At 38.2% G+C, this 26,395-nt stretch overlaps 1 protein-coding gene across 1 annotated transcript in view; it reads left to right on the forward strand.

Moving 5' to 3' along the window:
* The window catches only part of OTC (ornithine transcarbamylase), a 51,630-nt gene extending 37,687 nt beyond the window's left edge, over positions 1 to 13,943 (forward strand). Inside the window, exons 7-10 of the mRNA XM_084870686.1 lie at positions 1,908 to 1,961; positions 2,040 to 2,189; positions 7,271 to 7,408; positions 12,988 to 13,943. Coding sequence (XP_084726812.1) covers positions 1,908 to 1,961; positions 2,040 to 2,189; positions 7,271 to 7,408; positions 12,988 to 13,047 — 402 coding nt within the window. The 3' untranslated portion in view covers positions 13,048 to 13,943. The remainder of the gene's footprint in view (positions 1 to 1,907; positions 1,962 to 2,039; positions 2,190 to 7,270; positions 7,409 to 12,987) is intronic.
* Positions 13,944 to 26,395: the final 12,452 nt, after the last annotated feature.

The following is a 26,395-nucleotide window of genomic DNA, read 5'->3' on the forward strand; positions in this document are numbered from 1 at the left end:
GAAGCAGACTCTGAGACACAGTTTATTGTGCAGGAGATCAATACCTGTGGGAGGGAGGAAAAGGAAGCAGGAGTGAGCACAAAGAGAAACCAAGCTGTGATGCAGGCCCAACAATTGCTTCTGCTGACCTAATGTAGAGTCCTAGAACTAAGATGGCCATTCAGAGCTGTCCTGAGTTGGGAGGCAGGAGTGAGGGTTTCATATCCTCTTATCAACCAGTCATGGAATGTCACTCGCCCTGGGAAAGTTATGTGACTTTGGTTGCATCAGCTCTCTGCAACTGAGGCAGTGCTCAAAGAGGGCTGACAGCTGAAAGTCATGTTTCAACAGCACGCCTAGCAGCTGAGGAGTAAATCTTTTATTCACAAAGGGGAATCTGGATGGCACATCACAGTTTCCACCACAATGTCATACTGAGAATTTATAAAAACCAATTCTTAATCAATGCTAAGAATTCAGGAATATGAGAAGCATGAAGGAAGATGAGAAAAAGTGTGATTTTTGAACTAACAAGACTTCCACATGGAGGGTATAGAGATGAAGGTGGATGAGAGTTTGGACAAAGAAGGGAGCTGATATGCTCCTTTGAAGATGCCCAAGAGGAGACAAAAGGTAAAAAAGTATGTGATGGCAGAAAAGGGCAAGACATGAGCAGGGATGCCAATAAGACCGGCTTTCCTGCCAAAAGATGTTGAGAAGATTTAAAACAGACAGAAGCAGGGGGTGTTAGTGGGGAGCCTTGATACCCTTAATCAGCTTTGACTTAAGAAACAAAGTAAAGATTGGAAGCTTCAGAGAAAACAATTATTGCTTTAATGTACAGAACAGATTGGAAGGAGAGGATTAGAGGCAGAAGGGCTACCTATGGGTTCTGGAATAGCACGAGGTTCTTTAGCTGCTCTAAAAATATCCTCTCACCTAGTGTTAGACATCTTATAGCACAAATTTTGTGCAAGCTAGACTCTGACAGTGAGCACCTCCTTATATTTTATGTATTAGGCACCTTGCTTGCCTCCCTCAAGTCCTGATCCTTCTATCAGCAAACCATCCCAAGCAAATATATTTTAGTGAAAACAGTGTGCTTACTGTGTAAGTGCCATTTCAGAGCAAGTGCCTGACACTCACAACAATTGTTTGTCAGTGCAAAAGAATAAGGTGTGCATGTAAGGTGTTAGTAGTTAGCTGGGGTGACCAGGGAAGGTTTTTATGAGAAAATATTTGAGGAAATATGTGAAACTGTTATTCACATGGAGGGGGTGTGAAAAAGCATTTCAGATAAAAGAGCATTAAAAACACACACCAAACAACTCATAGCCCTTGCTGGTTTTGCTCAGTGGATAGAGCATCGGCCTGGGGACTGAAAGGTCCCAGGTTCGATTCCAGTCAGGGCATATGCCTGGGTTTCGGGTTCAATCCCCAGTGGGGGTGTGCAGGAGGCATCAATCAATGATTCTCTCTCATCATTGATGTTTGTCTTTCTCCCTCTCCCTTCCTCTCTAAAATCAATAAAAATATATTTAAAAAAAACTCATGGAAATATGCTGAGACAAAAATGCATAAGGTTGTGGAATTCTGTATATGATCCTTGTAAGCTATTAGAGGAACAGGAAGGAGTGCTATCAAGAGCTAAAAAGAACCCCAACCCCACTCTATCTTTATGACTAAAGAGGTCAAGATAATAAAAAAAAATAGGAGAACTGGTTAACTTTTTAAATTTCAAAAAGCACTATTACAATTTGATCAAGATGCAAATATTACATACTACTGAACATGTATGATTACGCTACAACTTAAAGCAAAAAGAAGGGAAAGAGAGTGGGACTATTGTTGAAAGGAATATAATGCATATGTAATAAAGTATATATAATAGAATTACCTAAATAATGGTTAAATTCTTCCCCTTGCAGGGTTATGAGCCAGATCCCAGTATAATCAAGTTGGCAGAGCAGTATGCCAAGGAGGTATGTTCCTTAAAGATAAAGTTATTATTGCCTTTCTTTGTCCCATGAAGTTTTAAATTAATATACTGTGTATTCTAGAACAGTACCAAGCTGTTGCTGACGAATGATCCATTAGAAGCGGCTCGTGGAGGAAATGTAATAATTACAGATACTTGGATAAGTATGGGACAAGAAGAAGAGAAGAAAAAGCGGCTCCAGGCTTTCAAAGGTTACCAGGTTACAATGAAGGTAAAAATTAATGCCTCTCTGAAGGTTCATTAATTCCATTCATAAAGGCCAGAACCATCTAATCACTCATTCACTTTGGGGAGAGCAGAATGTCTTTTCATTCCCTATGAAGGACTCACTGACTGTATCCCCTAGAGCAGTGGTTGGCAAACTCATTAGTCAACAGAACCAAATATCAACAGGACAATGATTGAAATTTCTTTTGAGAGCCAAATTTTTAAAACTTAAACTTCTTCTAGTGTCACTTCTTCAACATAGACTAGCCCAGGCCATGGTATTTTGTGGAAGAGCCACACTCAAGGGGCCAAAGAGCCACATGTGGCTCTTGAGCTGCAGTTTGCTGACCACAGCCCTAGAGATTTCTCTTATTCCAAAGATTAACTATGTCCTTTAGAAAGACACTTTTATCCTGATTGAAGGAATTGAAAGCCAGGCAGAAGAAAGAAGCTAAATTTTCCCTCTCACATCAATGGAAGCATCTGAATGCTTTACACTTTATGTGTTTAGAGACATAAGGTTACTTCTGTTGCATGCAGTTTCTTCTGATTTCTTTTCTGAGAAAAGCCCCATAATTGTGTTCTTCAGGCTATTCCTTAACTATATTTTCTAAGGACTCAAGTCCAGTTGAGTTTTGCTAACTGCCTGCAGGGTATTCTCAGGGGAATCTCTTCCGGTATTCATGAAAGCCATTACATGAGAAGGTGTTAATACACAGCTGGCAGGACCCTGCTCCCATAGGGTTGCTGAATCAGTAGGTCAGGGATTGGACCCAATAAATTACATTTCTACCAGGTTCCCAGGTGTTTCAGTGATGCTGCTCTAGGGTCATACTTTGAGAACAACTGTTCTGGAGGAAACCCCTAAAAGTCAGGTGGACATTGGGATTTTGTTAACAGAACAACTAATCTGTTTTAGTGCAAAAATGGATTAAGCCATTATAATAGATATTTATTGATAAAGTAATATCTAAACATAAGCTTCTTATTTATATATGTCACTAGAATAAAGTTTAAAAAATAAAAAAGTGAAAAATCTCTTCCCCCACCCCCTTAACAGCAACTATTCCCACAGGACACCAGTGTTCATCAATTTGATGTGTCACTTTGCAGAACTTTTCTGTATACTAGAGGCTCAGTGCACAGATTCGTGCACCAGTGGGGTTACTTAGCCTGGCTGGCCTTTGCCCTCTCACAATCTGGGAGCCCTCAGTAACCATTGAGGCTCGCCCTGATGACAGCAACTGGTGCCCTGCCTTGGTCTGGTGCCCCTGCTCACCTGCTCCATCATCCCACCATGGCTGATACCTACCATATTCCACACTCTGTGCCTGCTGCTGACACCTGCCATGTTCCACATGTGCCCCCTGGTAGTCAGCGCTCAGCATAGCAACTGGTTGTTCAGTTGTTCTGCCATTCAGTCTATTTGCATATTAGAGTTTTATATATACACTAGAGGCGCAGTGCATGAAAATTCATGCACTGGAACGGGGGGTGGGGTGCGTCCCTTGGCCTGGTTGCCCCTCTCACAGTCTGGGAGCTATCAGGGGCAGGAGGTGACCTGGCGATTAGGAGAAGGCAATGCCCCATCACACCTCTGTTGCTGCCACTGCCAGTAGCGCAAGCCTTGGCTGGCCCTGGTTACCTGAGCCTCGGGTAGCCCTGGGCAGCTGGGAAGCCACCATCTGAGGCTTGCCTGCACCTCAAGGGGGCCCTGGGTGACTTGGGGGTTGAGGGGACTGGGGGACTCTGGAGGCAGGCACACAGAGTGGCTGGTCCCTCCTGGGGGCAGGCCCAACCTTGCCATGTGCCTGCCACCCTGGCAGAGCTAAGGAGACTGGGGGCCACCATCTTGTGACTGTGGGTACTGCCATCTTTGAGGGCGTGGCAGTCAATTAGCATATTTCCTCCTTATTGGCTGTGGGAACCACCATCTTTGAGGGCCGTCTGTGGCTGGGGTAGAGCGCTTGCCTCATTGCCAAGGCAATAAAGCAAACATTCTGCCAGGCTGCTCATGCTGCCTGCTCTCAGCATCTGCCCCCTCAGGACTGGGGGACTCCAGTGGGGTGCTGCCATCTTTGTGACTATGGTCGCTGCCAGCTTTGTGATGGAGTGATGGTTAATTTGCATATTGCACTTTTATTATATAGAACTAGAGGCCCAGTGCATGAAATTTGTGCACTTGAGGAGAGGGGCCCTTAGCCTGGTTTGTGTCCCCTCGCAGTCCAGGAGCCCTCAGGTGATGTCTGATGGTCTAAGTCATCAGTTGGGCATCCTAGCGCTGCCACAGAGGTTATAGAGGATCCCACCACCGTTGTACTTGCCAGCTGTGAGCACAGCTCAGGGCTTCTGGCTGAGTGGTGCTCCCCCTGTGGGAGTGCACTGACCACCAGAGGGAAGCTCCTGCATTGAGCGTCTGTCCCCTGGTGGCCAGAGCACATCATAGTAATGGGTCATTCTATCATTTCATTGATTTGCATATTAGCCTTTTATTATATATACATATACTAGAAGCCTGATGCACAAAGATTCATGCAAAAATAGGCCTTCCTTCCTCTGGCTGCTGGCACCGGCTTCCCTCTGGCACCCAAGACCTGGGCTACTTTGCTCCTATTACTGCCAGGCACCTGGGACCCAGGCTGTTTTGCTCCAGCTGCCGCCAGGCATCTGGGACCAGGGCTGTTTCACTCTGCTGCTGCCACCCAGCAGGGGTGTGCTCTGAGCAGTGCTGTGGCCACTTGGAGCACATCTTCATCCCTGGCGTGTATCTGCTGGGACTGGGGGCAGCATGCAGTCCCCTCCTACCCATCTGTGCAGGTAACTCCTCCTGAGCAGTCGTGATGCCTGGCTAATTTGCATATTACCTGTTTCTATATCTATATCTATATTTATATCTATATCATCTATATCTATATCTTACCTAATAATAGACAAACATGTAAATTGACTGTACCTCCACTATGCTCACAGCCAATCAGAGTGAGTATGTAAATTAGAAGGCCAACCAAAGATGGTGGCTGCTCAGCTGCTCTAGGCACAGAGTGACCAGGCAGGGCAGGATGCCTGCTATGAGAGGGAGAATGGGTGGGGGTGAAGGAATCTACAGGAGTGGAGTGCCACAGTGAAGACAAGACTGCAGATTCTGGAATCTGTAACAAAGACCAAGACAGCAGACTCTGGATGGAGTGAAGGCCTGGGTCCCAGGTGCCGGAGGAAAAAATCAGTGCTGGAAGCCAAGGGAAGGAAGGCCTACTGCACGAATCTCTTCATGCAATGGGCCTTTAGTAGATAGATAGATGCCTATGTACACAACTATTGGTTTATCATAAATGGTATATTACACATTTTATTCTGACTTACTTTTTTCACTTAACAAATCTTAGATTTTTTTTTTTACCTATTCATTTAAATATTTTCATTCTTTTTAATGGCTACATAGAATTCTAAAGTATGAGTGGACTATAATTCACTTAAACTATTTCCTGTTAATAAATTAGACTACTTTCAATTATCCCAATTACAAAAAATATTGCAATGAACATCTTTATACATATTTCTTTATGAAAATACTAGAGGCCTGGTGTAAGAAATTTGTGCACTGGGGGTGGGAGGTGTCCCTCAGCCCAGCCTGCGCCTTCTCCAATCTGGGACCCCTTGGAGGTTGTCTGACTGCCAGTTTAGGCCTGTGGGATTGGGCCTAAACCAGCAGTCAGACATCCCTCTCACAATCTGGGACAGCTGGCTCCCAACAGCTTGCCTACCTGCTTGCCTGATAACCCTCTAAACACTCCTCTGCCAGCCTGATCAATGCCTAACTGCTCCCCTGCAGGTCTGGTGCCCCCCAACTGCCCTCCCCTGCTGGCCTGATTGCCCACAACTACCCTCCCCTGCTGGCTATCTTGTGGTGGCCATCTTTGACCACATGGGGGCAGCCATCTTGTGTGATGGTGTGAGGGTCAATTTTCATATTACCTCTTTATTATATAGGATTACTGGAGAATAGATCCCTAGATGAAAAATTTTGGGGTGAAATAGCACATACTTTTTAAAACATAGGAAATGCCGCTAAATTGCCCATCAGAAAGAATTTACAATTTATAATCTCTCCACACTTTCTCCATCTTTAGTTATTTACATTTTTAATTTTAAAAATTGGTATTTCATGCTTTTCAAAATCTGCATTTTCCTGATTACTGATGAGATTAAAATTAAATATCTTTTTTTAAATTTATTGGTTATTTGTGTCTTTTTCAATAAACTGCTACCATATCCTTTGCCAATTTTCTATTTTTTGCCTTTTAGTATTGGTTATAAGAATTATTTATATATTATGGCCAATTCCTTGTCATATAAGTGGTAAATGTTTTTTATGGAGAATTTTTCTTTTTTTAAAATTTAATTTATTGGAGTGACATTGGTTAACAAAATTATATAGGTTTCAGATGCACAATTCTACACCACATGTATATTGCATTGTGTGTTCACCACTCCAAGTCAAATTTCATTCCATCACCATTTATCCCTCTTTCATTGGTATATGACAGGTTCAAATGTTATTCTTTTCCCTTGTCACTTTCCAGTATTTAGAAACTCAGAAGTTCTGAACCTAGACCTAGAGTAGAAGGTAAAACAAAATTTAAGTACCAAAGCAGTAATTCTGAGGTAAGAAATTATGATGGAATATAGTTTTGAATTTATAAGTGAACAACAGAAATGGATGGGAAAATGTAACTTGTAGGAATTAACTGTTGGAGAAAATTAAAACTGTTAGGACATATGCATTAAGAATGAAATATCTAGTATATAGTGCACATAATACTGTTTAATGCACTCCTATCTCAGTGCTCTTCTTCAAAATTGTTTTTAAGTGATAATAAAGAATGTTACAAGTGCTAAAAACCATAATTTGGAGATAAGCTCAAAATATAACACAATTACATAAAAGTAACTTCTAAAATATATTGGGGGATAATTGGTCCCTTTTGCTATCAACCACATATTACTCATAGAGTTCTTTATTGAAATGTCCACTGTCCTCCTAGATAGAGTACTAGAAAACTGAGTTATCCCCATTTTTTTCCTTAGACTGCTGAAGTGGCTGCCTCTGACTGGACATTTTTACACTGCTTGCCCAGAAAACCAGAAGAAGTGGATGATGAAGTGTTTTATTCTCCACGATCACTAGTATTCCCAGAGGCTGAAAACAGAAAATGGACAATCATGGTAAGCAAGAAATGGGGAATGGAGAGTAAGGAGTTCTTTCTATGGCCCTAACATGGTCATTCATGCTTTTTGGCAAATAATAAGCAACTGAGATTATCCAACTATTTTACTTACTTATATGGCATCTATTTATTACAGAAAGTTCATAACAGATTATTATTGCTTTTTATCATTTATAGTATCTCTCAATTGAGTAAAACTAATCTCACTCTAAATATATCTATTTTAATTGAAATTCTCACTCCTCTTGATCAGTTGGATCACCAGCCAGCATTGCTCTGCCAACCATTATAGTTTTTATAATTCTTATTTTATAATCCCCTTGTGAATGTGTATAGTGGCCCTTATTTAGTGCCTGCTATAAAATGGGCATTTAAAGTAATTGTATTTCCTTCCTCCTCTCTCTTCCTTTCATAACTTGCCTAGATAATTATTTTGGTTCTCTACTTGACTTTGGCCATACATACACATTTGTTTTTAGGTATGGTGCATTTTTAGAATTGTAGCAAAACTAACTTAAAAGTTATTGATTTCTTTAACATAATGCTACTACTTTCATCTTCATCACTGCTATTCTAGGAAATATCAACCTCAGATCTCTGCTTTACAATATCTCAAACATCACCTTCTTTTCTGGATAACTGGATACTGAACTGCTATAATTTACTACAGTCATTTTTGTAGCCTATATTAATTTAAATGATCTCAATTATTATGCAAGCCAAGGCTTTACTGGCAAACAATAGCATCTACTCTAGCTAGGTAAATGGAAAGGAATTTATTAAAAGATATTAAGCAGTTCCCAGAATATCTGGGGGAAAAGGATGTAGCAAATTATTCTTGGATACCACACATTCAGAAACAACACAGGCAGGAAAATTGCCCAACAGCACTGTGGCACTTTTGTAGCCAAAACAGCACTGACACTTTTAACTGTCACCCATAAACTTGTAACTAAGGCCTTTGAAACTAAAAGCTGGACCAGATATCTCTGCATATGGACCAGAAGATCCAATCTCTAGATCATGGGTTCTACTACATTTAGTTCACTTATGGCTCCATGTCTTGAGTAGAAGCAACAAAGGGCATGTCTACACCCTTAGCTGCAAGGTAGTCTGGGAAATGTAATCTATAACTTTCCATCTCTGAGTAGTGAAAACCAAGGTGAAAAGAATTATCTGCTAATTATTTTGATCTACTAGTGCCCCAGTGCATAGAATCATGCACATTGAAAGGAAATTAATTAGAACAGGCCAATGGGGCTGGACAGGGTGAGAAGGGCCAGACATGCTCTGGAGCCAGCTTTCCTTGGTCCCTCCCCAGCTGGCTGCACCTGGGGCAGCACTGCAGGTTGAAGATCATCTGCAGAGTGAGCGGGATCCCTCCAGTAGGTGGGGTCCCTCAGTTTGGCTTGTGGGGATTGGGCTGAAACCAGCTCTTCAACAACTCCCAAGGGATCTGGGATTGCAAGAGGGTACAGGCCAGGCCGAGGGACACCAGTGGTGCACATCAGGGATAGGGAGGATGGTGGGAGGGCTCCAGAGCATGTCTGGCTCATCTCTCCTAGTCTCAATCAGCTGGACCCCAGCAGCAAGCTAACCTACTGGTTGGAGCGTCTGCCCCCTGCTGGTCAGTGAGCATCACAGCGATTGGTCAAATGGTTGAACAAACAGTTGGACACTTAGTATATTAGGATTTTATTATATAGGATTCTATAAATGAGGGTTGATAAAGTTATTGTAAGCATTAAAATAATAAATGTAAAGCACTTAATATGGTATATAATACACTGTAAATATTGTTATTATAATTATCACCATCAGCAACTTCATTATTGATCCAACACAGCGACCAGAAGAAATTCAAGCTCTACTATGGCTGCTTAAAAGCCAGTCATGACTCCCTTAACAATGAAAAGTTGTATACTGAGCCTAAGATTTGTTATATCTAATAAGAGGGAAGATATTTTTTACTGTACCTTATTGCTTGGCACTTCAGGATGCTAACTCTGGCCAGATGGCAATTGCAATGCCACATATACCAGTGCTTCTTGAAACTTTAATTTCCATTTGAATCACCTAGGAATATTAAAGTGCAGGTATGGATTCAGTAGGTCTGAGATGGGCCCCAAGATTTAGCATTTCTAACAAGCACCTAGGTAATGCAGATAATTCTATCCCATGGACCACATTTTAAGGAGCAAAGATCTAGATGATGAAAAAGAAAATGTGTGGGCAAACAAAAGAACATAAAAACTGGAATCACATATAAAACAGACAATAACATACATCCACAGGGAATATAAAACAAAAAGAAGAAAGAAAAGTGATGCTTTGATCATCCTTCAGATAATATGCTCACTCAGCAAATGCTTTAAAAAAATGTGAGCTATTCAACCATATACCTCAGGAAGAAACATAGCAAAAAATTTTCCTCAAGTTCTATTCTTGTTTTTCTTTGTCAGATATTTATTACAGATTTATTACATTCAATATATTGCAGGAGCACAGGTGTTTCAATTCTTAAAATAAAGTAAACCTAGTAACATTAATTTTCAGAGTTTGAAGAGACCTTAGAATTCATCTAAACCAACGGACTAGGATGCTGCAGTGGAAAACAGATCTGATTCACTTACATCTGGGACTTGAATGTGGGTTTCTTGGACCAGACATCCTTTGGCAGTCTTAGTTTCATCTCTTCAGCCAAGCCCTATTCTTTGTCAGAAGATGATTGAAGCTACAAAGATAAATCAACCAAAATCTGTTAAAATAGTTCCTTTTAGAAATTCAGGGTGGAGAGTCTATAATTCAAAGGTAATTATTACATCTTTAGGTCACAGTTTCCTGTAGATCAAGCTATATAGATAGCAAATAAATTTTAATCCTAGGCCCTCAAAATCATCAATAAGCTACTTAGAGTCCTATGTTAAGAAGGTTCTAAGCTTGCCTGTGGTATAGAAAAAGTGGCATGACTGACTAGTGATACCTGCCATAGATTCTATCACACATGTTGCATTCTTAATTTTCTAACCTAGATGATTTTTATGTCCCATTGAGTTAAGCTCACTTCAGCAATCATATACTGAACATCCACTGTGTGCCAAGCCCTATGCTAGGCATTGAGGCTTTAAAATATGTATATTGTGCAGTCCCTGCAGCCTGTACAGTTCATAAAAGCATAGTATTTTCAAGTGAGATCTTAGACTATCTAGTCTAAATTCTTATTTTATAGGCAAAGAAATTCTTTTTAGACAGCTTATTTAGAATGGCATTTAGGCTCAGCACTTCTTGTTAGATTTTTCTGGGATGTTCTAAAGGCACAATACTGGTATTCCTTTTGAACTTTCTTATCCAATACCAGTTCTTTTAAGTCCATGTGCCTATTTCAATTTAAACTTTTACTAATTAAAATATAATAAAATTTAAGATTCAATTCCTCAGAAAACTAACCATATTTGAAGTGCTCAATAGACACATGTGGCTGTCAGTTACACTATTTGTATTTGCCAACACAGACATAGAACATTCCCAATTATTGCATTAAGTATTTTATAGTCTCTTCATGTTAGGAGTGCCAGATAAAATACAGGACATCCAGTTAAATTGAAATTTCAGATAAACAAATAATTGTTTAGTATAGCTAATTTTCCATGCAAGATTTGGAACATAGTTATAGTTAAATAAATTTGTTGTTTATCTTAAATGCCAATTTAACTGTCTGTCTATATTTACTTTTTAGCTAAATCTGTAAACTCTATTCTAAGTTGATTTTCTAAGATTTTACTTTTAAAAATAAATTTTATATATGTAATGACAATTAAGAACAACAATAAAAAAATAAAACCCCTGAGATATGATCCCAAGAACTTATAAAAAAGCTTAAAATATTTTACCTGGAAGATGTTTTTAATCCCAGAATTTAGCCTTTCTACTTTCTTCTTGTCATTAAGATCGTAATTTAAATGCCATTCCTTTAACAAGGTCTTCTTTGGCCATTCACTCTTAAGTGGTTCCCCAGGTCTGTTTATACCATTTTTATTTTATTTTTAATGGCTTTTATCACTACTTGAGCTTTTATTTGTTTGTTGTCTGTCTCCCCACTATAATGAAACTCTATTAAAGCATTGATCTTTGCTATAATGTTCTTTGTTATGCCTAGAATGGTGCCTGGCAAATACCCTAAATATGTGCATAATATATTTTTGTAACTTGAAGGCAATATAGGTACTTGTTCTAGAATATAGGCTTTGGAAATCAAGTTAAATTCTTGCCTCCCTGTAATCTTGATCAAGTACCATAACTTCTGTAAATCCAGTTTATTCATAAAAATGGGATTAAAATAGAAACAACATAATAAGATTGTGAAGATTAAATGAGGTAAGAGTAATTTGAGCATTGTGGTCAAGGTCTAGGGACAGACAGCTGTAGATCCATCCCTTACTACCACCACTCATTAAAATACATATGCCTCACTCTCGTCATCTATATTTTATCTCTCTTAACAATTTACACAGTAGAAAAGGATATTAAATGGTAGGATTCACATAAAGTGCTCAGCACAGGGCCCAATACTTGGTTACTGCTCAACAAATATACTCATTAAATTCCTTTTAAATATAAGACCTGCACTTCTGATATAGGCTAGGAATACATGTGGAGTATGGTGGAAAAGAAAGATCAAATACCTGTAAGGTAGTAAAACTACCTCTTAAGACTGGAGTCAGAGAAATCTGGGTCCAAACCCAGTTCTGCATTATCTATTATTAACTGTCTCATTAGATTTGAATAAATGATAACAACAGAAGCTACCTTAGAAGGTTGTTTCATTAAGTGAAATAATGCATAAACATTTCTTTATGGCTTACCATAGCACCTAGCACAGAACTTGGTAAATATTTCTTAACTTACTAAAACATGATAAGGCACTTAGTCTGGCACATAGTAAACATTCAATAAACACTTTTGTTTATTGAACAAACATTCATCATTGTTTAATATTATTACTATTGCCATAATATTGGAAGTTGGGAAGGGTAAAAGTGAAAATTGCCATTGGTAGCTGATAGTCTAATGGGAAGCTATACCCTTGGTTATACTTTTTTTTTTTATGAGGACTCTGATTCAGATAGACATTATTTATTAGCCCAGATTATTTACTTTTATTATTTTACATCTGATGTATATTACAATTGCCAAAACCACAGAATAAACATGAGGATGGGAGGAATTATATTTCTCAAAAACCAGCCAATGCCTAGGTTTCACTTATGACTGGAAAATCTAATCATGGCTACCACCATGATACCTCATTTCAATTAGTCCTGGAATGAGGCCCAAGTAAGTATGGTGTTTGTGTATGTATTAGGGTCAGTTTGATTTCTCGTGACCTTTTTTTTAAAAAAAAAAATCTAAATAAAAATAAATATTAGATCAGAACTGTCTCCTTATTGTTTCTCTGGGAAAACTTATTTTAATCACAGGCATTCAAAGCAGCAACCCAATTCCTCTTCGTTAGGTCCCTAAGCAGACTCTTGCTAATACCCATTTCTTTCTTTCTCTTTCTTTGTTGTGTCATCCTAGGCTGTAATGGTGTCCCTGCTGACAGATTATTCACCTCAGCTCCAGAAGCCAAAGTTTTAATGCTGTGATGCTTGTCAAGAGAGAACTGATGTTCTTCAGTAACAGAATGAGTCTTTTATGGGGGAAGGAGAAGAGAATCTAAGAGAAATAAATAAATCCTGATACATGGAATAGGTGAACAATATGATATTGCTTTGCTATTGTAAAACTTTCATAAAACCCTTAAGTATTGACTTAATCAATGCTCTAATTCAAAATTTCTGAATTACATTTAGGTATCATATTAATAACCATATACATTTGCCTCAGTTAAACATAAAATACTGTGTTTATAATGCATAATGTCTAAGCCATTAAATGTAATCTATGCTTATTACCTTAATAAATTATCACCCATGCTAATTTATAAGTAAACATTTACCAGGCAGTCAGCTGCTGGTAGATCTGTGGGCTATGCTCATATCCCTCAGGACTAACAAAGAAGCCAAATGATCCATCTTACTGATGTATTGCAATGTGCAGGCAAATGGGGTAGACAGGCATTCGTTTATGAAGGCAGATGAGGAAATTCTTAGAAAACAGCTATAACTATGCCCAAACTCTGGAGTTTCTTCCAGTGATTTGTGGGAAGGCGGGTCCTTCTAGAGCACACATCTCTTTTCTGTAATGGATACTTAATGTTATAACACTAAGGAAACATTTGTGAATAGTGGTAAAACTATAGATACCTGGCTAGGAATTTAAGATTCATTGGAGTGAGTGACATTTTCATAGGTTCAAATTCTTTAGCAGGAGCAGTTTAATTTTTTTCATATTTGTGCTTATCATGCATCTACTCCCACCACACACTGGATATTTCCATAAATCCACTATTTGTCATATTTTAGCCCAGTTTCCTCCATTTTTTCTTTAGAATAATAAATTTTGCATTACTGGATTATTATCATGTAATTAAAGCTAGGTGTCTCTTGTGGGTCACTAAAATTTGAAATGTTGAATTATTATGATATAATTTGAAAACATTTACTTAAAATTTAAGTAACATAAATGAAACTTAAAAACAACGTATTTTACAGAGAATAAAAAGTAATTACCTTTATATTATATCTTCCCCATTAGAAGAATGCTTTCAGGCTGGTTGGTTGATATTTTCAGCAGATATCTATAACTTAAATAAGTGACTAAGAGATAAATTATAAATTAAATTTGCAATGAAGGTGCAATAAAACATATTTTGTAGGGGGAAAGGCTCATAATGTTATAGGAGAAAAATAATTTTTTCTAGAAAATATCAAAGGTGACTTTTGTGTCTATGGTAGTTTATAAGAAAAAAAAAGAGTAGAGTTTAGTGGACTATCTTTTTTTAACAGAGGGTATAGGAATGATTTAACAAGAGGGTGTCATGCAGATTGTTGAGACTCTCCCTGAAAATGCCTAAATGTAAAAAACACAATCCTGAGTATCCTTCTACTTTCTAAGTGGTTCCCCATGATAATGAGCTCTCATCTCTTTACTAAGTATTATTTGAATCAAATGAAAGGCATAATCTCAGTCTCTCAATAATAAGGAACTTATAAACATTTTCTTGCCAATATGCAGTCACTTTACCTTCAAAAAGCCCCAAAGCTTCCTTTTTTTAATGTACACCCAATTTAATATCTTTCTCAACCCAAGTATGTAGAAATTTACTTGCTTTCTTAATTTTTCATCTTAAGAAGACTTTTAAAGAAATAAAGAAAGGAATAAAGGAATAAAGAAAACAGGAAAGGAAAAATTAGCCTTAATTTTCCCCAAACTATTTTTACCTCCTATTTCTTTTACCCTTGCCTCTCTTATTCCATTTTCTATGTAACCACTGCAACAAAAAAAGATGAACAAAAACTCTAGGAATGACCCTTGTGTCTCTGATGTACACAGCAGATCCTACCCATTTTATTAATATAATTAGTCAAAGAATTCCTTTCTTCTAGGCTTTCTCTACTGTAACATTGGAAATTAAAACATCAAGATATTACACTGCAATAATTTCAATGTCATGGAAGATCATCAGTTGTTTTTCCCCCCCCTAGTGATGTTTCTAATCAGATATTCCTAATGGATATTATGCTAATGACTTGACTATTTTAAGATCCTTAGGCAGAAATATATGCACAGATTAACATGGCAATGTTACATTAGACTTCATATGCAAGCAACACTAAAACCTCAGTTAAAATGGCAGGACCCTTCAACTAATACAAAAGTTTCAATGCAAAACTTCTCTTGTGATAATAATGATGAATGCATAGAGAGAGGGTATCCATAACACATTCTTTTGAGGGCCTTTTTGTCTTGAAATCTCTCATCAATGTCTAGATTATGGAGATGGCTGAGCATATCTTGAGACATGGCATCATTCAGGAATTTTGTAGGACTAATGTCTTTTGACAAATATGAAAGACCATATCAAAGAATTAAAAAATAGTCAAGTCACAATGATCAGATTCCTACAACTAGAAACACTATATACTGACATACAAGATGTGCTCTGTGCAAAGGTCTCAAGTGAAAAGTTTGAGGGTTAAAACATGGTCTGTACTTCAGTTACCAAATCTTGTGCTTCCTTACAGGCCTTACAAGTCAGAGGAAGGACTAACTTTTTTGTTTTAAGTCACACAAAGGGCCAGTATCTGGTAGGGCTGGCCCTACCATAAACTTTTTTTTTTTTTTTAAATCCTCACCTGAGGATATTTTCCATTGTTTCTTTTTCTTTTTCTTTTCTTTTCTTTTCTTTTTTTTTTTGAGGCAGTAGAAGAGACAGAGAAAGAGAAAAATATCAATGTGAGAGAAACACACAGACTGGTTGCTTCCTGCATGCACCCTGACCAGGGCTTGGCCTGGGGAGGAGCCCAAAACCAAGGTACATGCCCTTGACTGGAATCAAACCCAGGATCCTTCGGTCCACAGGCTGGCACTCTATCCAATGAGCCAAACCAGCCAGGGCCCTACCATCAACTATTTACATTGAGACATTTTTTTGAATATCACTTTGTATTTGATTAAAATGAGACACCCGGAACCACTTAGTCCACAAAATTGGACTCTCACCCTTATCCCATCACCAGAAGTCCACATCCTTGATTAGCTTTCCCTATAGCTAACTTGCTTCCCTTCTCCTGAGAGTGCTTCCTCGTTGTTATTTTGCACAAGAATCCCCATCTCAGGCTCTGTTTATAGAGAATTTGTTCTAACATGAACCATAAAAAGATTTTTTTTCAGAGTTCTGTACTATACTGCTTTTCCTTTAGACATCTAGAGCAGGGTAGGGAGATAAAATACCAAATGGTGACAAATGATAAAAAGCTTGCAAGCAACAACTTTTCTGGTTATCAGGAGTCTTTGCTAAACTGAATCACGGGAGGCCAGCAAGTCTGAAAATCTAATCAAAGTGACTAAATTCTTTGTTTAGCAAAGCATGGCAGGAATGTACACTTACATAAAATAAATCAAAGTTATGGGCAATTGCTGGACTTGGGTCTAGCAGATGAAAGGGGCAAGAGATTAGTAAAAAAAAACTCTTATCAGGATTTATCCATCTTTGTTTGAGTCTAGAAGTGCTTAAAGGAAGAAGTTTTCAAACTGTTCTTAAATCAGCAGTTCTCAAACATTTTGATCTCAGATCTTATAGCCCATAAATTATAAATATCTCAAAGAGTTTTTGTTTCTGTGAGATATATCTATCAGTTTTTACCACATTAGAAGTTAAAACAGAAATATTTGCCAATTGATTAACTCTAAAATAACAATAGTGAACTTATTACAGGTCAACATAAATAACATATTTTTATGAAAAATAACTATATTTTCCAAAACAAATAAAGTTAATGAATAGAGTGGCTGGCATTATTTTATGTTTTTGCATGTCTTTGATGCCTGCCTTAATGGAAGACAGATGAATTCTCATATGTACTTCTGCATTCCATCTGGAGCACTGTTCTGGTTTGAAGTATAGGAAGAATATCCAGCCTCACACAGATAAGTGTTTGAAAAGGGAGATATATTTTAATAGCCTTTTCAAATAATCATGAATATTCTTTTATGTTAAACTGAAACTCCACAAGTGATAGCTCCTTAAAAATTAGTTGCAATGTGAAATCTGAAACCTCATCTCTGAACTTTTCTACAAAGCTAAACTTAATGTCTATATTTCACTTTGAATAGATCTTTTACCCATATGTGATTCTAATACTGGCCATTTGAAAAATATTAGTCCAATGAATTATGGCAAATATTCCAAATGATTTACATGATATAAAAAAATCACAGCAGTTGGTAACATCACTACTGCTATGATCTGAGTATTTGTGCCCCCCCCCAATTCATATGTTAAAATCCTAATGCCTAAAGATTGTGATATTAGGATGTAGGGCCTTTGGTCATGAAAGTAGAGCCCATTGTAAATGGATTGGTGCCTTATAAAAGACACCCCCACAGAGCTCCCTAGCAATTTCTATAATGTGAGGATACAGTGAGAAGGTACTAGCAATGAATCAGGAAGAGGGTCCTCACTAGAGCATGACCATTTTGCCACTTATATCTTGGACTTTCCAACTTCCAAGAGTGTGAGAATAAATGCCTGCTGTTTAGAAGCTACCCAAAATTTTGTTATAGGAGCTCAAATGGCTAATACAATCACCTATCTCATTAGAAAAAAAATCTTTATGTATTGAGAAGCAGATACAGATTCTACACAATTCTAATTTTCTTTTGAAAGTTGTCAGTTACTTTCCTTGAAGTGATAGGCTCACCTTATTCAATTTCAAGATGTCTGCCAAATAACCAAGTCTAATGACCATAATATGTGAGTTTTTTTTCCAATTAAAACTAGTATACCATAAAAAGGTAGCTAATTCAACAAATTAAAGAATTGCATAGTACTTTTCAATAATTACATTCCCTTATGCAACAGAAAGGCTTAATGCTTACTTTTCATGTTATCACATAGAATGTTAAAGACATATGTACACAGAAGTTGACCTTTAATACTAATAGTTTTTTATTGCTTTATCAAGGATATACATAAGTGAATCTGGCTTTTAAAAACTGCCTATATGTGATAGTGAAGAATAAAATGACTTGGTTTTACTGCCTTAATTCATGCTAAGGTGTTAGCAGTTTTACTATCAGTGCCTTTGTACCAACTTTTTAGAACCAGTTGAACCAGGAACCACCCATTATATAGAGGACCATTATATTAAGGTCCTATAATACTTCAGGGATTCAAGAGAGAGCAAGAGGGAAGAACTCTGCAACACCCATTCCTGATTAAACAAGAATAGTCCAATCTAATCTGACTTCATCTGTAATATTTAGCAACATTTCTTCAAAAGATTCTGGTGGTAAATAAAGAAGTTCACGACTCCCTTCTATAAAGCAAGTCTTGGCTGTAATAAGCTACACTAATAAAAGAGTAACATGCTAATTGACTGTACCTTTGTGACACCCACCATCCAATCAGGAGTGAGTATACAAATTAACCCAACAAAGATGGTGGGTTAATTTGCATACACAGGCATCGAGGAGTGGGACGCTTGTGTGTTGCCATGGCAATGATGCAGGCATTCCACACCACCCCAGCTGCTCTGGGCCTCTGGGCAGTGTAGGAAGGCAGAAAGGCGGCTCCAAGCCGGAGCAGAAAGGCAGCTCTTGCCAGAGCAAAGGCAGTGCTGGCAGCCAGGGGAAGAAAGACCCATTCTTGCACGAATCTTGATGCATCAGGCCTCTAGTTATGGATAATATTCATACTGAAGTCTTGATTTATTCATTCTGTACATACCAAGCCATCTATTGTTTTGAGTCTGTTTTGTGCCATACATGGAAGACATGACCCACGCCTTCATGGTGCTTATACTGTAACTAGAGGTCCAATGCATGAAATTCATGCAAGGGACTTGTGCCTGACCCCCGCTGCCTCTAGTGTGGCCCCCACCCGCCACCGCTGCCACGGCCGGGAGCCTCTGCCACTGCTGTTGTGGCCCCTGCAGCTTTATCCAGAAGGAAGGATGTCCAGAAGGACAACTGTTCTAATTACCATATTATGCTTTTTTATTATAGATGGGGAATAGGCAACCACATGTAATAAAAGCTGTATGGGAAACAGGACATTCTAATAAAAAATAGAGAGACAAAAGAAAAGCTATACATTTGAATCAATTGTTCTCAAACTTCAGTGAATATCAGAATCACCTGGAGAGCTAACAAATAATACAGAGGCCCTGGCTTTTTAAAGTGGGAGGACCTTGGGCCTCTAGTTTTACCACATGATTTCCCAAAATGTGAGTAGTGCTGTTTTAAATATAGTACTCAGAGAAAGTCTTTCAGAGGTAAACTTAAAACTGGGTCCTGATTGATGAGATTTTGAGGGGACCCAAGCTTTTTATTGTATTTGGATCTCAGATTTGTCTGAGATGATTCCAACTCTTTTACAGCTGTAGGTTGAACTGAAGGGCTATTAAGTACTGCTTAAGTGAGCACATTTAATTTCTTATTATAAAAAAAATTATCATTTAAGTGAGCAACTACAAGTTCCTATAATAAATGTTTTATGAGCAGAAGTTACACAAGACATTTTGTATTTACAAGCCTTGTCATAAAAGTCATTGAAGATCTTATCCCATTAACAAGGGACAAAACACATAACATTATCTTTAAAAACTTATGCCCCTACTAGCTATTTTTTCGAATAGTGCCATTTTATGTGGTCACTAAAATGTAAATGTTCTCTAACTTCTCTTTGTTATCTTCCTGAAACTTGTACAACCATCATGACACTTTGAATTAATTCTCAGAGTACTTTTGCTAATAATATTATCTCCCCTCAAGGCTTTCTATTAAATATAATTGTAAAAATTACATTTCTTTAACTAAGGTCAGTAAAAGAAATTAAGGTATTTAATTTCTGATCTTCATATAATTAAATGAAGAATGAAAAAAAAGAGAATTTTTCAGTTAGAGGACCAGTGCACAGGTTGGCCTTGAGGTGAAAAGAGGTTTGGCTTCTTCAAGGAACTAGAAGAAGATGAGTATAGCTAGGATGTAGTGAGAAAGAAAGAGAGGAGTACAAAATAAGTGGCATTTAAAGGTCTAATAATTTAGTTAACAAAGAACTTGGACTTTGTTAGATCAGAGACAGAGATGTTCACATCTATGAGGTTCTGGTATTACTGAACATTTGCTGATGAAAAAGAAGGTCAGGGAAACCATTAATAATTGTAACTAAGTAGTTTGCCTTCTTTACTCTCACACCCATGAACAGGAAATATACTTGTTTTACCTTACAATCCAGTTGACCTATAGTATTAAAAGTGTCAGTGGTGGAAAAGCTATAGTATGGAGCTTATGGCAAGCTCCAGTGGAAGTTAAAAATGTAGGACCTGGGAGTCTGGATCCATCCATAGCAGAAAATGGTATATCCAAAATGGGGCCTGAGTAAGATCAGAGGACACAAGTAAACTGCATGAGCAGATAGACCAGATGCCATGTCTTCCATAAGAGCTTTACCAGTATCCCACTAATATTTGAACCACACTGTCATATGAGGGAGGGTTCTCATACAAATAGCTGAAAGAGAATGAAGTTCTTTTTGGTTTACAGACGGTTTGGCTCAGTGTGTATATAAAGCTGAAAATAGATGATAGCTACATTACAACACGTTCAGGCTTTACCCTGAATGAAATGAGAGGAAAAATCTTCTCAGTGCCTGGAGATAAAATGGTATATCTGGTCACCCACTTTGTGTGGAAGGAAGAGTGGTCTGAGGTAAAAATATCTAGATTCATGGATAGTGGCCAATAGCTTGGAAGAGAAGGCTACAAGATCAGATACAAGGAATTCTAGGGTAAAGGCATATGAATAGAAACATGGGAATGGGTACAAAATGTGAAGATCTTTGATCACATGTAAATGTGCAGCGAAAGCATCCACCAAAGAAGAGGCACTAAATCAAGTAGACAAAATGCAGCAGCTAGCCTTTGCCACCAGCCACCCTAGAATTGGCATGTTGGGCATATTCATGAAGTGGCCAGGTGACCAAAATAAATGGACCTATAATATTGGTGACTAATAACATTGACTACCACTTACCAAAGCTGAGCTAGCTACTGTTGTGTCTGAATGTCCAACTCTTTGGCAATAGAGACTTATATTGAGCTTCCAGATAAGGCACTATCTCTTAGTTACATGGTGTCAAGTCAACAACACTGAGTTCTTTCCACCCTGGAAGGGTCAGCAGTGTGTCCTCAAAGAAATAGATACTTATTCTAAGAATAGGTTCACTTTTCCTGTCTGTAGACCTTCAGCCAGTACCACTATCAATGAGATTATGAAAGGCCTGACCCATAGCATGAAATTCCACATATAATAGCATCTAACTAGGGGCACAATTTACAGTAAAGGAGGAGTGGTAGTGAGCCCATTTCCAGGGCATCCACTGGTGTTATCACATACCACACTATCCGGAGCCAGCCATCCTCATAAAACACTGGAATGGATTTTAAAATAAGTAACTGAATCGCCAGTTTTTAGGCAACACTCTGAAAAAAGAAGGTTCCCTTTAGGACACAGTGTAAATAATAAATCATAGACCTCTATCTGGTGCAGGGTCTCCAATAAGAATACATAGATCCAGAGACCAAGGTGGAAGCATGAGTGGCCCCACATACCTCATGATGACCCTATGCTTTCAGTCCCATCAACTCTGACCATGACAGAGTTGGTGGTCATGGTCCTCAAAGAGGTTACACTTTTGCCAGAGGATACAGAATGGGTCCCATTAAACTATTGTACAAGCCATGGCCTTCACCAGGACACTTTAGACACCTTGTGACCAAGAATTAGCAAGCAAGAAAAAGAGTAACAATTATGGCAATAGTAATTAGTGCTAATCATCATGAGGAAGTAGGGTTGCAACTGGGAGGAATGCATATGTTACTCAAATGATAAACTTGGGAACCTCTTACTACTCTCTTACCCAATTATAATTGTGAATAGAAAATGCAGCCTCAGAAGAGTATGATTTTCAAGGGCTCAGACTTCTCAGGAATTAAAGTTTGAGTTATATCAACAGGTAAAGCCAGACCTACAGAGGTTATAGCTGAAGGTTAGAATGGACAGTAGAGAAGAGAGGATTAGTAACAATTGCAGCTCCAAGTCCAACTGTAGCAAGAAGGGTTGTAAATTATCCCACTAACCCTCCTTTTCTGAGTTTTTCCCTCAAGAAGAGAGGTCCACCAGAACCATGAAGGATTTGTTCCTGAATTTGTGTGAAGGAAATCTGTGCAGTGCAAGGAGTAGACTGGTTGTCATGAGAATGCTCTTCTTAGACTTCTGACTATGGGCAGTGTACTTGACTGAGAACCCTAGCAGCTCCCCAGGAAGTTAGTGAGCATGACAGGGACAATAAGGCAGGCAACTTTGGTTCTAAGATACCTTGAAAGCCTTGTAGAATTCCCTTAAAATTGTATTGAAGCCTAAGGCATTTCCACCTAACCTTTCTTCCCTTTCCTGGATCAGATCAGATATCCTTCTCAGTCTGACAGCTCCTCTAGCCTCCTTATTCATTTTCCCTTAGAAGTTTTTCTGTCAATAAATCTTTTGCATGGTTAATCCCATTTTAGAGGACCTAGATCAACACAGTTTCATTGGAGACTCAAAAGGTCTGCAACCTGACAGAGTTTAAAACCCATTTGCCAGATGCTGAATTTACATTTCTGCCTTGGAAGAACTAGGGACAGAATTGGGAAGAGTGGTCTCAATCTTGCCATATCCTTGGTCAAAGTGAATAAGATTATGCTGATGCATTTGGGAAGATGAGTCAACATTGGGAATACGGTAGGTTTAGATGAATAGTGATTTTCTTTCCCTCTAGCCAGCCAGATCACCCTACTAACAGAGTCAGCCTTATTATATAGACCACTAGGACTCAATGGAATGTCACAAAACCAATTAAGCTGGAGGAATAGATGGCCTTAATTGTACTTATTAAAAAATACATTAAAGAGAATAAAAATCCTTCCTGAATCATCCAAGTTGTAATGCTATCAGTCACTCAAAGAATCTGAAATGTACCACAAACACATGGTTTTCTCCATCCTGAAAAATACAGTGACAAGGGAAGATAATTGTAAACTATTTCTGGAGAAAATTCAATTTATACATTTTAGGTCTTAGACAGTTAAGCTCCCTAATCATCCTGGAGCTTTCTCCATGACATTAATTGTGCTGTCATGAAGAGGGACATTATCTACCTAATAGATCTGTTACCCATTAGAGAGTGTTTAAAAGGTTGATGACATCCTCCTCTCTTATTAGTGACAGGACTGATTTAGAGTACTCCTCTCTGATCCATTTATTCATGGGTATATTATCAAGTATAATCAAACTTTCTACTTAATACTATAATAAAATAGATATAAATTCAACCAAAATTCATACTTTGTCTTCTTTTTGTCCCACTCTCATATTAGCAATATTTCCTAGGTCTTTGCTCTTCAAATAGCAAAATAAAAATTTTATTTTCTAAAATTTCAATGTCTGAAATCCCTCTAGATGTCACTCCAATTTAAAATAGCTGGGGAATATGGTTCTTCTAGGGTAATGTGCAAGGAGAAGAGAGTTTGAAGGTGGGATCCAGGAAACTGGCAGGAGTGAAGCCTTTTTCAAAAGACAAAAAAAAAAAAAAAAAAAAAAAAGACCAAATGATCCTTCTGTGAGAGTGATGTCTCTGGGGAACATCTGGAGTACAAGGCAGGATACTTTCATAAAGAGACTGCTGGAACATCAATGTGTTGATCACATCTTACCCTTATACTTATATCTGTAGCAGATCCAGTTGCCAAAATCATCTGGGCATTCTCTTAGAGACAAAAAGTACTGGAAGCTCATGCCAGCTCTGCAATTTAATGAATGAGATCCAAATCACCAAGTGACCCTACAGCAAGCATATAATCTATTGCACCTAAAGTCACCCATTTGTAAAACTAAATGTTACTTTTTTTTTTTTTTTTTTTTTTTTTTTTTTTTTTTTTTTTACAGTGAAACCTTGGTTCCTAATTTATTTTTTTTTAAAATTGTTATTATTTAACTAGAAGCCTGGTGCATGAAATTCATGCACTGGGTGTGTGTGGGGGGGGTCGTGAATCCCTTAGCCCGGCCTGTGCCCTCTCACTGTCTGGGATCCCTTGGGGGATGTCCGCCTACTGGCTTAGGCCTGATCCCCCTGGGCCTAAGCTGGCAGTCAGATATCTCTCTCACAGTCTGGGGCTCTTACAGTCTGGGACCCCTTGCTTCTTACTGCCTGCCTGTAATGGAGGCAGGAGAGGCTCCTCCCACTGCCTCTGTGCTCATCAGCTGTGAGCCTAGCTTCTGGCTGAGTGGTGCTCGCCCTGTGGGACCGCACTGACCACCAGGGGGCGGCTCCTGCATTGAGTGTCTGCCCCCTGGTGGTCAGTGCAAATCATGGCAGCTGGTTGTTCTGCTGGTCATTCTGCCATTTTGTCGATTTGCATATTAGGGATTTATTATATAGGATACATTACCTAAGTCTCTTTTTTCTCTCCCTGGCCACTCCCAAACCCCAGCACATGCCCTCATCCCCCCTCCCACTTATCTGTGTCCATTGGCTATGCTCATATGCATGAATACAAGTCCTTTGGTTGATCTCTTACTCCCTCCCTCCCCCCACCTTCCCTCATAGGTTAGACAGTATAATTGAAGCTTTTTTTTTACTCTGGTTCTGTTTTTGTTCATTAGTTTATGTTGTTCATTATATTCCACAAACGAGATCATGTGATATTTATCTTTCTCCGACTGGCTTATTTTGCTTATCATAATGCTCTCCAGTTCCATCCATGCTGTTGCAAATGGTAAGAATTCCTTCTTTTTTACAGCAGTGTAGTTTTCCATTGTGTAAATGGTATGACAGTTTCACTCATCTGCTGATGGGTACTTGGGCTGTTCACAAATCTTAGCTATTGCAAATTGTGCTGCTATGAACATATGGGTGCATATATCTTTTCTAATTGGTATTTCTGTTTTCTTGTCGGATGGGAATTCCATTTATAATTTTTTTGAGGAATCTCCATAATGCTTTCCACAGTGGCTACACCAGTATGCATTCCCACCAGCAGTGCATGAGGGTTCCTTTTTCTCTGCATCCTCACCAGCACTTGTTGTTTATTTGTTGATTATAGCCATTCTGACAGGTGTCAGATGGTACTACATTGTTGTTTTGATTTGCATCTCTCAGATGATTAGTGACTTTGAGTATGTTTTCATATGTCTCTTGGTATTCGTTATGTACTCCTTCAAAAAGTATCTATTTAGGTCCATTGCCATTTTTTGATTGGATTGTTTATCTTCCTTTTGTTAAATTGTATGAGTTCCCTGTAAATTTTGGAGATTAAATCCTTATTGGAGATAACATTGGCAAATATGTTTTCCCATGCATTGGGCTTTCTTGTTGTTTTGTTGATGGTTTCTTTTGCTGTGCAGAAGCATTTTATTTTGATGTAGTCCCATTTGTTTATTTTTTCCTTAGTTTCCATTGTCCAAGGAGCTGTATGAATGAAGATATTCCAACAACAAATGTCTGCTATTTTGCTGCTGATGGCTTCTTCTAACATTGTGATGGTTTCCTTTGTTATGTTTAAGTCCTTTATCCCTTTTGAGTTTATTTTTGTTGTAGTGTAAGTTGGTGGTCTAGCTTCATTTTTTTTTCATGTACCTGTCCAATTTTCCCAACACCATTTATTAAAGAGACTGTCTTGACTCCATTGAATACTCTTGCCTCTTTTGTCAAATATTAATTGAGCATGGTAGTTTGGGTCAATTTCTGGGTTCTCTGTTCTATTTCATTGGTCTATATGTCTGTTCTTGTGCCAATACCAGGCAGTTTTGAGAATAGTGGCTTTGTAATACAGCTTGATATCTGGTATTGTGATCCCTCCAACTTTGTTCTTCTTTGTCAAGATTGCTGAAGTTATTCGGAGTCTGTTTTTATTCCAGATGAATTTTTGGAGAGTTTGTTCTAGATCTTTGAGGTATGCAATTGGTATTTTAATGGGGAGTGTAGTGAATCTATAGATTGCTTTTGGTAATATAAGCACTTTATGATGTTGATTCTACCAATCCATGAACAGGATATATTCTCTCATTTGTTTATGACTTCCTCTGTCTCTTTTTTCAGCGTCTTGTAATTTTCTGAGTACAGGTCCTTTATTTCCTTGGTTAAATCTATTCCTGGGTATCTTATTTTTTGTGTTACAATGATAAATGGGATTTTTTAGTTTCTCTTTCTGTGAGTTCATTATTGGCGTACAAAAAATCCAAAGATTTCTGGGTGTTAATTTTGTATCCTGCTGCATTTGATGAA

The sequence above is a fragment of the Pipistrellus hanaki genome (genome assembly GCF_964339955.1).
Source record: "Pipistrellus hanaki genome assembly, chromosome: X".
Classification (NCBI taxonomy): domain Eukaryota; kingdom Metazoa; phylum Chordata; class Mammalia; order Chiroptera; family Vespertilionidae; genus Pipistrellus; species Pipistrellus hanaki.